General features: G+C 45.2%; 2 protein-coding genes across 9 annotated transcripts in view; both read left to right on the forward strand.

Moving 5' to 3' along the window:
- LOC141121865 (uncharacterized) overlaps positions 1-17,420 on the forward strand; it is a 306,769-nt gene that overhangs the window by 259,165 nt on the left and 30,184 nt on the right. The window lies entirely within an intron of this gene.
- Positions 1-17,420, forward strand: part of LOC141121854 (NACHT, LRR and PYD domains-containing protein 12-like) — a 28,822-nt gene that overhangs the window by 10,939 nt on the left and 463 nt on the right. For 2 of the 5 annotated variants that reach the window (XM_073611606.1, XM_073611605.1), the window contains exons 2-5: positions 4,500-4,558; positions 8,336-8,373; positions 8,617-10,315; positions 14,725-14,871. In XM_073611606.1, the coding sequence (XP_073467707.1) occupies positions 8,349-8,373; positions 8,617-10,315; positions 14,725-14,871 (1,871 nt within the window). In that variant the 5' untranslated portion in view covers positions 4,500-4,558; positions 8,336-8,348. The remainder of the gene's footprint in view (positions 1-4,499; positions 4,559-8,335; positions 8,374-8,616; positions 10,316-14,724; positions 14,872-17,420) is intronic. The other 3 variants (XM_073611603.1, XM_073611604.1, XM_073611607.1) reach the window with 2 other exon arrangements.

A 17,420-nucleotide genomic window follows, 5' to 3' on the forward strand; every position in this document is an offset into this window, starting at 1 on the left:
CTGCTGCAATCCCCCCCCCCCCCGCCTGGCTGTCTTAGCCAAGAGTTGCCTGTTTGGAGTACCACTGAATTCCTCCTGAAAAGTCCTTGGTGGTAATGCAGGGCCGGATACTGTGAAAATTCTCGGTAGGCCGCCTGCCCTGGGGCCAGTTAGAGCTGTGGCTGCAGCGGGACCGATCCTGAGTGGGGGCACAGTTTGCACCGCACCCGTGCACCGATGCTCAAGTGCCTCCTCTCCTTGTTTACGTCACACAGCGGCGATCTCCCACTGTGTCACAGAGCTTTGGTCTTTGGAATTGATCCGGCGCTGTAAATCTTGCCTCCTAGATCGGCTCCTGTGATAGACAGCACACTGATCCAATGCTAATCCAATCAGTGTGACGTGTATCACAGGAGCCGGTCTAGGAGGTGGGACTTTGTTACAGTGGCTGCCCGGGCAATGCAAATCCAAACTCCGTGACACAACAGGAGATTGCCGCTGTGTGTGATCCATCCAGCCAGGCACTGGAAGCCTGCACTGATGGGCACTTGGCAGGCTTAGGCTGCATTGATGGGCACTGGTAGGCTGCATTGATGGGCACTGGTAGGCTGCATTCATGGGCACGGATAGGCTGCACTGATGGGCACTAGTAGGCTCAGGCTGCCATGATAGGCACTGGTGGGCTGCACTGATGGGCAGTTTATTTCATATGCACTTACATTAAATTTCCTGTGTACAGCATGCAGGGCTAATATGGTGTGCAGATGAACAAGCGATCTCTATGGAGTGCTGTGGGGCACAAGCTCAAACCCCCCGCAGAGAGGGATAACCATCAGTCACTGGCTCTCACGCGCATGTTCCATCGACTAAGAAGGACTTGTTCAAAGGTTAACTATAAAGAACAGAGCTGTCTTCTGAAACAAAAAATTATGGACAAGGGCTATCTTAAGGAGTTAATACAAGAGGCAGTGTTCCAGAAACGTTGGTCTATTTTACAGATGGACCAAAAAATTGGGACCGCCATTTCAGACACGCCTCATATTACTTTCATACATTGGTACAGCTGCACAGTTATTATGGGTACAAAGACTGTTTTGTCTAAATCATCTTTTAATTACTTTTCTAATAATGTTTTAATTGTATCATCCACTGGCAGTTGACTGGCCTATCTTTGGGCCAAGGGATGCGCCATGTTAATTGATGTGGAAATAAAGGATTGCTTTGCCGGTTAGCCTGTCAGGATTTCACAAAGGGGCGTACCCCCTCATGTTATCTTGGCAATCAGCCTAATCTTCCTGTGCGTTCCAGTTATCCAAGGTTGTGACTGCAAACTTCTGGGTTCAGGCGACGTCATTTTTGGTGACATGAGTTCCTCTGTTTCTTCATTGCGGCTGGTGGTCTCCTGTCCCAGACCTTCGCTGACATCTGGGTCCCCCGGTACATCCCTTCCATCCAGAGCCTGTGCTCCTTCATCTACTGGTAAACACTGCATTGCACTATAAAAAGTTTTTTTCCTCTTTTTGGAATAAATTATGACTTTTTTACCGGACATCTTGTCTCTTGTGACTTTGGGCTTTTGGATCCATCTAGCATTTAACCCATTGCATACAATATATTGTGCAGACGGTATATATATGCTTCCCTAGGAACACCTGGCTAGTGATATGTTACTATTACTCTGGAATGCATAAAATACTGAAAGCTAGGGTTGGAGTATGTTAATGCACAGACTTCAGATGTCAGAGGTATGTAAGGCACAGAGTGCAGGGGTCAGGAGTTCAAAATGCACAAGGTCAGCAGAGTACAATACCTCTTTCTTCCCCCTCCGTACAGCTCTCCCACCAATAGACCTCTCTCAAGTACAAATATCCTTCAAGTAGAGATCTCCCAAAAGTACATTTTTCTCCAGTACAGCTTTCCCCAGTATAGATCTCCCAAAGTACATCTCCCAGCAGGACAGCTCTCCCTAGTACAGATCCCCTCTGGTCAACTTTCTTTAGTACAAATCTCCCGCAGTACAGATCTCCCCTTTACAGATTCCCCCCAGTAATGAGTATCCCCCCCATACAATTCTCCCGCCAGTGGCGGCTGGTGCTCAAAATTTTTGAGGGGGCGCAAACAAACTGAAAAAAAACATCAATTGCAGCCTCACTTTACCATCAATTGCAGCCACTGTGCCCATCAAACGCAGTCACTGTGCCATCAAATGCTGCCACTGTAACATCAAATACAGCTACTGTGCCCATCTTATAGAGCCTCACTGTGCCCCATCTTATGCAGCCTCACTGTGCCCCATCCTATGCAGCCTCACTGTGTCCCATCTTATGCAGCCTCACTGTGTCCCATCTTATGCAGCCTCACTGTGTCCCATCTTATGCAGCCTCACTATGTCCCATCATATGTAGCCTCATTGTGTGCCATCATACGCAGCCTCACTGTGTCCCATCATACGCAGCCTCACTGTGCCCCATCATATGCAGCCTCACTTACCTTACAGGCAGCTCCGCTCAGGCCGTGCATTCCACGGAGCTGTCAATGTCACTTCTGGCATCCCTCTGGAACAGGGAAACTGGAAGTAACCTCTTAACTAGAAGAACAAAGCTCCCGCCCTTAGTAATACTACGGGCGGAAGTTGCTTGGCGCCTTGGATTGCGCCGCAAAGCAGGTCAAAATCCTGCAAATGAAGCGCTTCGTCTGCAATCTCGTGATTGCATTGACGTGGAGCTTCCCATAGTGCACTGTGTCCGGTGCCCGAACACAGTGCACTTAAAAGAACTTTTTTTTAAATTTTTTTTTAAAGGGGCCTTTTTTAAAATGTTTTTTTTGTGACTGCTGGGTGGGGGGGCAGCGCCCATGCGCCCCCTGTGGACAGGCCGCCACTGTCTCCTGCAATAAATCCCCCAACAGTACAGCTGCCCCAGTACAGCTTTCAACTAGTACAGATCTCCCCTTTACAGATTACCCCCAGTACAGAGTATCCCCCGATACAACTCTCCCTCCAGTAAATATCCCCCACCAGTACAGCTTTCAACTAGTACAGCCCCCCCCACTACAACTCTCCCCTTTAACGCTTTTCCAAGTACATAATTCCCCCAATACAGATCTTCTCTAGTGCAAATCGCCCCAGCAAAGGTCTACCACAGTACAGAACTCCCAATAGTACAGATCTCCCCCGTAGTACAGCTCTCCCCCCAGTACAGAGCTCTTTCACCAAAGCCCTCCTCCGTACAGATTTCCCCAATACTGCTCCCTCTAGTAAAGGTCTCCTCAGTAGAGATTTCCTCCAGTACAGATCCCCCCCATTACAGATCTTCCCAAGACAGATTTGCCCCAGTACAGTTGTATTCTATAGAGATCTCCAGCAGTAATACCCCCCCCCCCACTAGAACATATCTTCCCCTATACAGCTCTCCTCAGTACATCTTACTCAATACAGCTCTCCTCAGAACAGATCATTCTCAGTACAGCTCTCCCCAGTACAGATCATTCCCAGTACAGCTCTCCCCAGTACAGCTCTCCCCAGTACAAATCATTCCCAGTACAGCTCTCCCCATTACAAATCGTTCCCAGTACAGCTCTCCCCATTACAAATCGTTCCCAGTACAGCTCTCCCCATTACAAATCGTTCCCAGTACAGCTCTCCCCAGTACAAATCGTTCCCAGTACAGCTCTCCCCATTACAAATCGTTCCCAGTACAGCTCTCCCCATTACAAATCCTTCCCAGTACAGCTCTCCCCATTACAAATCGTTCCCAGTACAGCTCTCCCCAGTACAAATCCTTCCCAGTACAAATCCTTCCCAGTACAGCTCTCCCCAGTACAAATCCTTCCCAGTACAGCTCTTCCCAGTACAAATCCTTCCCAGTACAGCTCTCCCCAGTACAACTCTCCCCAGTACAAATTGTCCACAGTACAGCTCTCCCCAGTACAAATAATTCCCAGTACAGCTCTCCCCAGTACAAAACGTTCCCAGTACAGCTCTCCCCAGTACAAATCGTTCCCAGTACAGCTCTCCCCAGTACAAATCGTTCCCAGTAGAGCTCTCCCAGTACAGATTATTCCCAGTACAGCTCACCCCCGGTATAAATCTTCCCACTTCTCCTTGCTAGTACAGCTTTCCCCTCTCCATAACCAGACCAGGAAGTTCAAAGTGAGAAGGAGTTCTCCCTCAGCTGGGTCATATGACTGGAGCCGGACAGGAGCTCAGGAGAACCTCCCTCTCTCTGAACTGCCTGTCTCTGAGATCCTATAGGTGGCAGGAGCCGCGTCTGCTTCAAATGCTCAGTGGTTGTCAGCACTAGCTACTGCAGATGCTCTGGGGGTTTTGACCCCCCTAACCTCTCATTATCTACTATCCTGACAATCAGATGCTGGAATGAAGGTTCTAATTGACCCTTGTAGTTATCTTCTCTAATTGGACAACCAAGCAGCCAATCGTTTTCCACATAAGGGAACAAAATCCTTATTTATTCCATTCATCGCACTACAAATGAGTTTATTTTTCTTTGTGCTCCTTCCAGGTGATGTGATCTCGAGTCATCTCCTGGTGTCATGGCGACCTCTTCCTCCTCCTCACAAGGTATGACTGCTGATCCTGAAAATCCTTCTCAATGTTTTCCTCCATCTCACATCTCCAGAGATTGGAATTAGATTATGGGAGGTCTTATGTCTCCGTAGTCTGGCCTTTTTCTGTAGACATCTGGTCATTCCACCCATTAGAAGAGTTCAGAAGCGTTCATCATTTCCACAATCACATTCCCGTGTCTTCAGATTTTTTTTTATCATTGATGATACTGATCTTCTGAGATGACCCAGTGATCCATAATGACTGGATGACCCCAAATGTTATGGTTATTTGTATAGTAGTCAGGGTAATCCAAAAATCGGCTGGGGTGCCAACATTGAGGCCTCCCTGGACAGGTAAGTGTCCATGTATTAAAAATCAGCAGCTACAGTATTTGTAGCTGCCAACTTTTATTTTTTTTTCCCAAGGCGGAACTCCTCTTTAAGGCTCCAGATTTAAGGTATGTACCTAAAAACCTGCATAGAGACTTGGGGGGCTTTTCTGCCCCCCCCCCTCCCCCACCATGGTCACATGTCACTGCAATGTGATGAGATGTTACCAGGAGACAAAGACACTCCCTGTCACATGCGTGGAGAAGTAGGTGCAGGAGAGGCTCCAGTCTTCAGAAGGTTGGTGGGATGGTGGTGTCTGGGAGGATCTGCTACACTAATAACTCCCCCTTTTTTTTTTTTTTTTTTTTTTTTTTTTTTTTACAAATGTAAGAACTTTATTGAAACATTCACATGTCAGTAACATAAAACATATAAACATATGCAGGGTATAGTGAGAAGTACAGATATACATGTTTACAATTCAGCAAAGCTGTACAAGGGGATACCAGACAGACGTATCTAATGGGATAGCCTACTAAAATGGAGTACCTGACAGAGACCAGGAGAATAGCCTCACCTGAACCAGTGTGTCCCTAAACAGGCATGAGAGGATCTGGGTGGAGAAATCTCCATCTGTAAAGAACCCCAAGAATCTATCCAGGATGACCAGATCTTGTCAAATTTACTCGGACAGTTTCTGTTAGTGTACGTTATTTTATACAAAAGTAAAACACTGTTTAAGATATTTTTCCGGGAAACAACAGTGGGTGGTACTCAGGGGTACAGCTTGGAGCTTGTGGGCCCTGATGCAAAAGTTGACCTGGGCCCCCCCACTACTTCCAACGTGCGTGCAGATACATCCACCGCACGCCAAGATACTCAAAGTGACTTAAGAGTTTAGAGTTCGCAGATTTCCTCTTTACATCAGAGGACAAGGATTACCGCTGGAGAATCAGAGGACAGGGATCACCGCTGGAGAATCAGAGGACAGGGATCACCGCTGGAGAATCAGAGGACAGGGATCACCGCTGGAGAATCAGAGGACAGGGATCACCGCTGGAGAATCAGAGGACAGGGATCCCCGCTGGAGAATCAGAGGACAGGGATCCCCGCTGGCGAATCAGAGGACAGGGACCCCTGGCAGGTCACTTGGCAGAGCTCCTTTCCCATCCCAGCACTGTATACAGCTCCTCCCCCCCACACACTACACAGGGCTTAAATCACATTCCTTTACACACAGTCTGTCAGTCTTCACAGGGTGTATCTGGATTTTATGTTGCCCTTCTGACCTGTGAAATTCTCTGGTCAGAACGGCAGTGTAGTTGCGTTGCAGTAGGCAGATACACCCTGTGCAGATCATAGCTAACTGGCTGTGTTGTAAAGGAATGTGATTTCAGCCCTGCAGAGGAGGAACAGTATAGAGTGCTGTAATGGGAAAGGAGCTCAGCAGCCGGGCATAGCATGCAGGGTGGAGGGGGTGGTCAGGGGGATTGGGGAGGGGGCAACGTAGATCAGGGACCCCCCGAGGAGGTGTTAAGGTATTTGTTTTAGCAATTTCTGAAGGTTTCTCTGTCAGTGTTGGCAGGTGTTGGGAGAAGGTCACCTCCCAGAGCTGTGTCTTTTTCCTAGTTGTCAGGGAGGTGGGGTAAGTAGACATCCCCAGGTGGGGGGGTACAGAGAGTCCCAGCTGGTGACTAGGAGACACTGAGCAGTGTCATACCTCACCAGTGACATCTGTCCCATCGTGGCAACAGGACAGCACTCTCCTCCTCTTGCCTCGCTGAGCTCGGTTACCATTCCATGTTGCCAGCACACAGCACAGACACTTCCCTATCCTGGGCTCTCCTCACCTTGTTCTCCTTTCCATTCAGGAAATGGCTCACAGTTTCTCCCCAGCCAATGGGAACAGAGGGATATGGACTGTGGAAGGCAAAGTAGAAGCCCAGTACTGGAGCGTGGCTGTGGTGCTCTAGGGCAGATCAGAGCTGGATGTTGTGGAGGATATAATATGACAGGGAGGCTGCAGGGGCCCCCTGGAGCTAGGGGCGGGGTTGCGATTGTGACCCCTGCAACCCCTTATGCTACGCCCATGGTGGTACTGTAACCTTCCATTTCAGTAAAATCTCACTACGATCATAGTATGTGGCATAGATTATAAACAGTTTTGTATATTTTCTCACAGCAGAGTCGACAATTACATTCAACAGCATAACCTCTGGAGTTAGTACAAGGGTTGTCCCTACAGCCTGATTAATATCCTCCAGGGCCCACTCCCAAAAGCCTTGCCACATCATATGCATAAAGGAAGCCTTGGGGTCCTCACACCGTGGACATGACGAGGACCTATCGAGGTAGATGTCTGCTAGTCTTTGTGGTGTATAATAAGCTCTGTGCAGGAATTTTAGTTGAATAAAACGGTCCCTAGCAAAAATCTAATTTGTGACATATGAAGAAACACAGCTCTCCCAGTCCTCCTCAGTGAGGGAAGGAATATCCTGTTGCAATTAAAAAAAAAAAACCTGGTCAGTTTAGAGGATAGAGATATCGTGAGATGGAAGTATAAGGGACCAATCAGGGCTTTTGATGACAGTCAGCTCTCTACTGTATCTGGCTCTCTACTGGATCTGACTCGAGTGTGATGCCATTGGGAAATTGGTGCTGGAAGGCATGTTTCACCTGCAAATATCTGAAGAACATCCAATTAGTGAGACCATATGCATCTTTGAGTTCTGGAAAAGTACTCAACCTACCCTCCATCACCAAGTGTTTCAGCCCCACTAGGCCTCTAGAGGCCCATACCTGAGGATCAGGTATACTACGCATATGTGGGAGGTTGGGATTACCCCGGGGAATGATACAATGCCCTAGCTCAAACTGTTATCGTCGTACGCATTAAAGTTGTGATCTCAGAGTGGGCTCTTACCCCGCGGAACATAAATTACTCAGCATAGTGTATGGCCCCATAATTGCCACCTCCAGGGTCAACGCAGGGTTGTCCCTGGGTTGGGAGAACCACCAATGCACTGTCACTAGGACAGCCGCCCAATAGTACTGTTGAAAATTTGGGAGAGCCAGTCCACCCTGGCCCAATGGTAGCTGCAGTGTGGATATTGCCAGTCTAGGCACCCTCCCCAGCCATATAAAGGAGATGACAATTGATTTTAGTCTATTAAAAAAGGACCGCCAGGAGCAAAACTGGACAATTCCTAAAATGGTAAAGAAACTTAGGGAGAAAAATAATTTTTATTAAATTTACCCTGCCTACTGGAGTAAGAGGGAGTGATTTCCACCCCATGCACCACTGCAAGAACAAAGTCAGCAGGGGCATCAGGTTCAGGTCAAAGTATGTGGTGACCGGCCCGCCTATGCGTATCCCCAACACTAATAACTCTCTTAGTTATTATTTTATACATTTTAGAGGTTTTTCAGGACTAATCACTTCCATAATATTATTTCCAAGCAAACTGAAGAAGATGGCACATGACAACAGATTATCAGGTTAGTAGGACATCCAATGTTTGATACGAAATCTCTTCTGGATGAACATTTTGTTGTGTTGTAGTCTGGATAATGTGTCCATGGTTTGGCTTATTCCACAATCCTCCTGTATTTCACGGGATATCTTCTCTTAGGGTTCCATTCTTTGGGTTTTTAGTTATAATACAATATTTTCAACTCTGTCTTATAAATACTATTTCATGTGTGTGTGAGGAATAAAATATTCTCCTTTCTCTCATAAAGACATCTCAAAGGAGCACAGACAGTCTGCTAAAATGATGTTCCAGAGGATTCCAGAATATAATTCCCATATGGGGGAATTCACCAACTTAGCAATGATAAAGGGCCCCCAGAATAAAGAGGAAAAAGAACAAGAAATAAGAAGCTCAGGCAGAAGACATCTACAGATCATGGAGAAAAGATCCTCAACCACAATCCTGGCCCTCTTTGACCCTGATGAAGATGGTTTCATCCCTAACACTGTGGTGTTACAAGGACCTGCTGGGATTGGAAAAACAATGACTTCCAAGAAGATCATGCTGGACTGGGCCTCTGGTGATCTCTACCAAGACAAGTTTGACTTTGTGTTTTATCTCAGCTGTAGAGAAATCAACACCATCCCTGAAAACATAAGCCTTGTGGGACTTTTATCCAGAGCCTACAGACTGCAGAGTTCAGATGACCTGGTGTCTATTCTGAAGGAGCCTAGAAGTCAGAGAAAACTTCTCATTATAGTTGACGGGTTTGATGAAATGAGGTGGACCATGGAGGAGAAATCTGAGGGTTGTCTTGACATTTCTATGGAAACCCACAAAGAAATAATTCTCCAAAGATTGCTCAGGAGACAGATTCTACCACAATCTTCTCTGATCATCACCACAAGGTCACTGGCCATTAAGAAACTTAAAACATTCATCAATGATTCTCGCAATGTGGAAATCCAGGGGTTTACAAGGGAAGATCAAGAGGAATATGTCCATGAATTCTTTGAAAATAAAGAAGATGCAGACAAGGTTCTCAGTACAATAAAAGACAATGACGTTCTGCACACCATGTGTGCCGTCCCCATCACATGCTGGATTGTCTGCACCGTAATGAAACAAGAAATAAAAAAAGATTTGGATTTCATTCGGTGTGATACGATGACTTCAATTTACCTTCTCTACCTGGAGTTTCTACTAACCCATCACGGCAAGAAGGAGCAGTTTATACACAGGAAACAAACCTGTCTGAAGAAGCTGTGTGCTCTGGCCAATCAGGGAGTTCTGACCCACCAAATCTTATTTGAGAAGAAAGATCTAGAAAGACATGGACTTTCTCTGTCTGAGGTGGAGTCTGTATTTCTAAATGAGAACATCTTTCATTGGGACCTTTGCACCCAGACCTGCTACAGCTTCATCCATCTGAGTGTACAGGAGTTCCTCGCTGCTCTGCATTATGGTATGGATGATTGGTTTGGATTTATGGAAGGTACTCTCCTTCCAGAGATCTGTAAAGGGGAATCGCTCTTTGGCTTCAGTTCAGATTTCCCACATTTAGCATTATCTGTACAATTCCTGTTTGGTCTCTTCAATGAAAATCAGATGAAGACATTCTCAGACATCACAGGAATCAACATCTCACTCCGAGCCCGACCTGCAATGATAGAATGGGCCATGAAGGACATTGATCAGATTTTCTCTACTCATACCATCTTCTGTCTATATGAGACTCAGGATGAGGACTTCATTAGGAGCATCATGTCTGGTTGGTCAAGCTTGTATCTGTCTGGCTCAGGTACTGATCTCTTGTGGATGGACAGGAATTATTCCAACCAGTTGAGCTATTGCTTGAAGACTTTGAGGAGTGAAAGTTTGCAGTCTTTACATTTTGGAAGGCTCACCGTGAATACAGAGTGCCAGAAAATTCTATCACCATTCCTACACAGGTGTGATGTGGTTAGGTAAGTGAGAGTGAGGATATCCTAAATGAATTTGGAGAATGGGCAGGAACCTGCATACAGTATAATGGGGATTATAAGACACGTTCTCCATTTACCACACTTGTTAGAAGTCCTGGGAACATGTGCTTTACTCAGCCCTGAATCGTGGTTCCCCCATATCACCTTATATAGAACTTCTGGTATCAATCACATAATTTACATCATATTAAGCCTTTTACTGGCACGCAATAATATAATTTATCACACACAGGATAACATTTCACCAAAATTTACTGAATCCCCCCAAAACTTCACATTTTCTTAAAGCAGAAGATCTGGGGAATACAAATATGGTCTTTGTATTTTTATTGGGTAAGTGGGTATAGTGCTCCTGTGCTATAATCGAAGAAAAAATAAAGTGCAAAAATGATATATTATAATACTACCACTTATATATCCCAACTGAGGATATGATAAAGAGAAAAAGTATATATCGGTATGGTGCTAATGTACTACAATACACCGCCCTCTTCTTTAAATTAACACCTTGCCAACCAGCCACTGTTTATATAGGGTGTCGGGTCGGCTCTCCTGCGCAAACCGCCATACAGGCATGTGACAATGTAACCACTGCATGCCGCGGGAGGGTGCCCATGGGTCCCACGGACTCAATGTCTGCCAGCCACCCGTGATCACAGTACAGAGAGGCAGAATGAGGATCTCCCTATGTAAGCAAGGCGGATCCCTGTTCTGACAGGGGAGAACTCAGAGATCTGCTGTTCCAAGTGATCAGAAACAGTGATCTATTAGTTGTCCCAGGCAGCCCATCCCCCACACAGTTATAGCACACCCAGGAAACGCAGTTAACCTCTTGATCACCCCCTAGTGTTAACCAGTGGCGGCCCCTGCCTATACTGCACGGGTCCCGCCCCCCCCCCCCCCCCCAGTCCCTCCGCCGCCCTCCCTATCCATGTGCCTGGCCCCTTTCAGGACACCGGACACATGAAATACTATGGCGGGGATAGGCAGGGTATTTTGAAGCACGTGATTAGAACCAGAGGCTCTAATAGGCTTCAGAATAGGGTGGGCTCGGGACGCAGAGCACTGCATCCCGATCCAACCCTGTTGTGTGACATAGCAAATGAATTTTCACACTAGCGTTCCTCTCTGCCAATCAGGAGGCAGATCAGTGAGACCTGTCTCCGGATTGGCCAAAGCATCAGGTGATCCTTTTGGATACCTAACGATTTGGTGGAAGAGGAGACACGGCGGAGGAAGCCTCAGGAGCCAAGCGGACACCAGAACCGCCGCTTCCCACCACTGCAGGAGGGGTAGAGGAGAGCCCATCACTCCAGGAGAGGAGCAGAGCCCCGCCACACGACTGGTAAGTGCCGCCGGACCCACCACATGTGGGGTTGGTGAAGTGACAGCCAGGGGACGCGCCCGGATTCATTTGATGGCACAGAGACCACATTTGATGGGCACAGTGGCTGCATATGATGGGCACAGTGGCTGCATATGATGGGTACAGTGGCTGCATAAAATGGGCACAGTGGCAGTATTTGATGGGCACAGTGGCTGCATTTGATGGCGCAGTGAGGCTGCAATCAAAGTATTTTTCAGAATTTTTCAGGTTGTTTGTGCCCCCCTAAAAACTTTGAGCACCAGCCGCCACTGGTGTTAACCCTTTCCCTGCCAGTGCATTTTATTGCACTGAACAATATATGTAATAATTTCACTGGCCCCCAAAAAGTGTCACTTGGGGTCAGATTTGTCCGCCGCAGTCCCGCTGAAAATCACTGATCGCCGCCATTACCAGTAAAAACATTTACTGGTAAAAAAAAGTCCATAAAGCTATCCTCTATTTTGTAGATGCTAATTATTGCGTATTTTTTATTTTTTTTTACCAAAAATATGTACAAGAATAAACATCGGCCTAAACTGATGAAGAAATCTTTATATATATATATATATATATATATATATATATATATATATATATATATATATATAATTTGGTATGTATTATAACAGAAAGTAAAAAATATTGTGTTTTTTTTTTTTCAAAATTGTCGCTCTTTTTTTGTTGAAAGCTCAATTTGTCGGAAAAAAGGACATCAAATTTATTTGGGTACAGCATTGCACGACCGCGCAATTGTCATTGAAAGTGACGCAGTGCCGTATCGCAATGGCCCTGTCATTAATGGAGGTAAACCTTCCAGGGCTGAAGTGGTTAAACGTTTGACCAAAATAAAAATCAAAAAGACGCTTTTTTTTCCCCACATGCATGTGAGATTCCACTAAAACCATAAAACTAAAAACATGTTTAGTGTACTACAATACCCCTCCCTCCTTAAAATAACAACAATTTCTATAAAGTGTCAACGTGATCATAAATTTAATTAAAATAAAGGCCCAATGCAAAAACAGTCTTTGTGCAATCATGTAAATTCAGCAAAAAGTGCTGAAAAATGGTGAAATCGTCATTCTTAATCCAAATGATCACATGTGCTTCCCCCCTGAACACCTCACCCACCAAATTGTCTTCACCCCTTATTTGTGGTATCAATATGCGCTTGGTTTTATTCCTCCCAGAAGCTGTGCCTCTGAATCTCTCCTCTGGAATTTAAAGAGGTTGTAAACCTCAGTCATGAAATCTGAACAAAGCACATACAGTATATCTATAGTGTTTACTAGTCTATCTCCAAAGCTGCAAGTGTTGTTTCTCTCTGGTACTTCCTTCCTCTGTTATCAGGAGTTTGTGACGGAGAGGAGAGCTTAGCACACAGCTTGTTTAGTCCCAACACAGTTCTGCTGTGTGGAGGGGGGTGCTCCTTTCCTTCAATCAGCTCTCACGCACCGTAACTGCAGCTCTCCACCTCTCCTCTGTGATACTAACAGATGGAGAAGGATTTGAACACAATTCTGCCCTTTTGAAGGGGTGTAGGGAAGAAAACACTGCAGACAAATAAGTAAAACTTATGTAGGAGGATTTTTGTCATCTCTGTGTATCATCTGAGGCCAGTCACTTCACAGGGTATATTAGAGGGTTTACATCCACTTTAAGATCTCCACCTCTTTGTCTGGGGGTGGGGGGGGTGGGTGGGCAGAGAGACTGTTGTCGATTGTACAATGAAGGGGGAGAGATTGTACAAGGAAGGGGGGTTAAACAAGAAAGGGGAAGGGGTTCTACAAGGAAGGGAAGGGGTTCTACAAGAAAAGGGGAGGGGTTCTACAAGGAAAGGGGAGGGGTTCTACAAGGAAAGGGGAGGGGTTCTACAAGGTAAAGGGAGGGGTTCTACAAGGAAAAGGGAGGGGTTTTACAAGAAGGAGTCATTTTGGCTGTCCTATTTATAAATACGTTTCTGGCATCCATTGTGTCCATGGCCTCATCTACAACCTCTTGCTGCCCCACCATAATAGTTCCAGCCGTAGTGGTAATAAAAGGAGATTTGTTCTTCTGGAGAAGCCTAGAATCCCCGGAGTTACTCCAATTCCTCTGTTTAGAAAGTGGGTGAAATAGGGGTTTCTAAGATTCATCCACCTCGAAATCCTTTCTTTCACTACAAATCCAATCTTCTCTCCCTGGAAATATCTTCCTCCAATACTGGAGGCAGTACAGACACGGGTCGTTAAGTTCCTCTTCATTTCTCCCTTTTCCTCATCTTCCAAAATACAGCACAGTCCCCCAAACATGAAAGGATGATAGCAGGGGGTCTTGTTATTATCAGTACACATATAGAGGGTTCCCCTAAAACTGTATGGGGGTGAGATGAGCAGTAGGGTGAAATAATGACTGAAAGCCCTCACAGTTCTCTTTATAGGCCCCCCCAGTATTGTGATATTATGTCCCATTAATAGATTATATTACCTTCCCCGTGTGACTACACCTCGTAGAGTTTGCCAAGTGTTCAGCAGTGGTGCCGTCAGACATACCACCCTCCTTCTGCTGGGTCCGGTGTGTTCTGCCAATCATTCATTGGTGGGAAAGAAGGGGCGTGTCCAGCCATTGGAGGGAAAGCTTAGTGTTCAGAGATCTGGGGGGTGGAAACAATGTCAAGGGTGTGACATCCTCATCCCAACATTGGAGGGATCAATTGTCTGCAGAAGTGGGTGGAGATGGGAATGCCTGGATTGCATTTTATATCTGGAACCAAATTGGTGTTCCAGAATTTTCCAGAAACTGTTGATAAATGAAGGCCCCTATGTAGATAGGCCAGAGACCCTGTATATATAACAGGGGCCTCCTTTTAAGTTTTGTCTGAAGTGTGACTTCAAAGACTAGCTACCAATGAAAAGTCCTCATCCTTATGATACTCTAGAGCCAGAGGTAAGGCAGCCACATGGAAGGGAAATGTTGGTTGTTACATTGTTGTTGTCAGAGGTAATACATTTTTGATTGTAATTATTATCTCATTATTGGATTTTAGATTTTACCATTGTACTATATCTAGTAAAGATTGTCCAGGAGAGGACAAAGCAGAAGATGCAGAAGAGTCCTCCTCTTTAGAAGATAAAATTAAGTCTACTAATCTTTCCTTTCTGATTAACCCAGAGAGTAAAATTCATGAATTACGGTAAGAGAAGTCTGTGATCCTGCAGTGATCGGGAAATGTGATGTCTTGTGATTGTTTCCGTCTTCCAGGGTTTCCTTACATCTCTGTGTGCCCTCCATCCTCAATGCTGTAGAATCTTCCATCATCCGTCCTCTTCTCATCTCTTCTTTTATTGGAAATTTTCTCTTTGTAATCTCATTCATGGGATCTGGGGTTCTCCTAATAGTATAACTGTGACCAGGCTATGAAGATATGGAATGAACATCCATATTCCTAACAAGCTGTAAATGCTATCTAAAACAAACCCTCACTGACCGCTGTAGCTGCAGACACCAGGGAACACTTCAGCCTTAAAATTCACAGAATATCCAGTGAAGTGCCTTAGGTGGGTTTCTTTTATTATTATTGTATTATCCTGAATTAACTTTTTTCAATAAGTTTACCTTTTTATATAACTTCACTGTTTGAAGACTCTCTGCCTTTTAAAGTCCCATAGAGGAAAATTTTCCCTTTGTGCATTCTAATTCGGTATGTGGGCAGAGTGTCTTTCTCCATAAAGTCCTCGGCAATACCACAATATATAGGTGGATTTCAGCAATCTTCTCTCCCCTCTCCTTTCACTCCTCTAAGTTTAGGGATCTCCAAACTACGGCCCTCCAGTTGTTGCGGAACTACGCGTCCCATGAGGCATTGTAAAACTCTGACATTCAGACATGACTAGGCATGATGGGAATTGTAGTTCCTGAACAACTGGAGGGTCATAGTTTGGAGACCCCTGCTCTAAGTCAATCAGCTGTGATTGTATTATAAGGGTCGGTGCCAACAAAAGGCCGCTTAGAGCATCAGGACAGGGGGGGCAGTAAAATGTGAATCCCTCCAACCAAAACTGATATGTCAGTGTTGGTTGAGGCAGAAGAGGGGACAGAATTTTCTCTCAGGACTGTTTATGACCAATGAGGGTCCCCTCTCCCCTCCCCCTGCTGCATTCCAATCCTCATCACCCCTTTACCCTGTGATCCTCGGGGACATACCCTGTTTCCCCCAAAATAAGACCTAGCGTGATTGTTGGTGATGCCTGCAATATAAGCCCTACCCCCCAAAAAAGCCCTACCCTGTTTTCCCGAAAATAAGCCCTACCCTGAAAATAAGACCTACAAGGACTTTAACTAGGGCTTATTTGTTGGGTAGGGCTTATATTGCAGCCATCACCGACAATCACGCTAGGTCTTATTTTCGGGGAAACAGGGTATGACCGCCCCCTCCATCCATCCCAGCCCCACCCCCTCAGAGAGTGATGTCACTGTCCCTGACCCCGCCTCACCTGCAGAGATGGGTACAGAGTGACCTGACTGGATGATCAGTGTTGTGGGGCACCGACTATAATGATGGTGAAGATGGTGAGGACACTATGCAGGATGTGAAAAAATATATAAAAATCACTTGCACAAGGAGAAAAACAAAAAAGTTCTGAGTTGCTGCTGCTTTAAATGGTCTATGAACTCATATACCATGTGTTAAAGTTAGTTGTTGCAAAAGCTCTGCACCTACCCTTCCTGTGTGAAAGTGCAACAAAATATATACTGTATATGCACAAAAAAAAACAAGCCAATACTAGTAAAGTGCTATTAGTGCAAAATAAAGTACATGTGAATATTAAGAAAGTGGAAAAATTAGAACTATAAAGTGCAAAAAAGCATCCGTCAAGAAATATCTAAAGTCCCAATAGTGACTGTGCAGCTATTCTTATAGAAATATCTTCAACCAGAGCTCCGTGCATCCACATATATTCCGCACTCACCCACCACTGTGGACCCCCTGAGTGTATACTGAGGTGGGTCAAACAGGCTTCAGTTTACTGCTGTATCACCAACCCAGAACAATGGATCTAAATGTAACTCATAGAAGGAAAAGACCATGGACAGCATCATAGCGTAACTCTATTTTATTATTAAAAGATAAAAAAATATTATTAAAATGTCCACTCACAAAGAGGGTGCCCGATCCTGGCACCAGGAATAATAAGCCGATTCTCAACAATGGCGGCCGCTGCTCCGTGTCTCCCTGGAGCCAGCGTGCATTCCACTAAAACGGAAGTTATGTGGTTACGGAAGTTCCTGCCCCTACGTGTTTTATCACACAAAGGACGTCATCAGGAGGCGTGGCCATCCGCGTCATCGCCTCCATTTTATACTCTAAAGTTATTCACAATTGGACCGTGCTTACCAGCGTGGATAAATGTAACAAAATAATCCAAACTGTGTTTCTAACCCCTTGGCAGATGTTCTTACATATAAAAACTATTTTACAATAGAGTTGAACTTACGAATATATATATATATATATATATATATATATATATATATATATATATATATATATATACACACACACACACACACACACACACACACACACACACACACACACTGTATATAATAAAAATTTAAGATTAAGATATGTTCCCTGTAAATATACCCAATTTGACTAAAGGGGTTGCTTTGATATCCACTATAAATTATCAGCTCTAATAATCCTCAATGAAACAATTTAAGTTGATGTCAATAGTCAAC

This window comes from Aquarana catesbeiana, unplaced genomic scaffold (assembly GCF_042186555.1).
Source record: "Aquarana catesbeiana isolate 2022-GZ unplaced genomic scaffold, ASM4218655v1 unanchor233, whole genome shotgun sequence".
In the NCBI taxonomy this organism is placed as follows: Eukaryota; Metazoa; Chordata; class Amphibia; order Anura; family Ranidae; genus Aquarana; species Aquarana catesbeiana.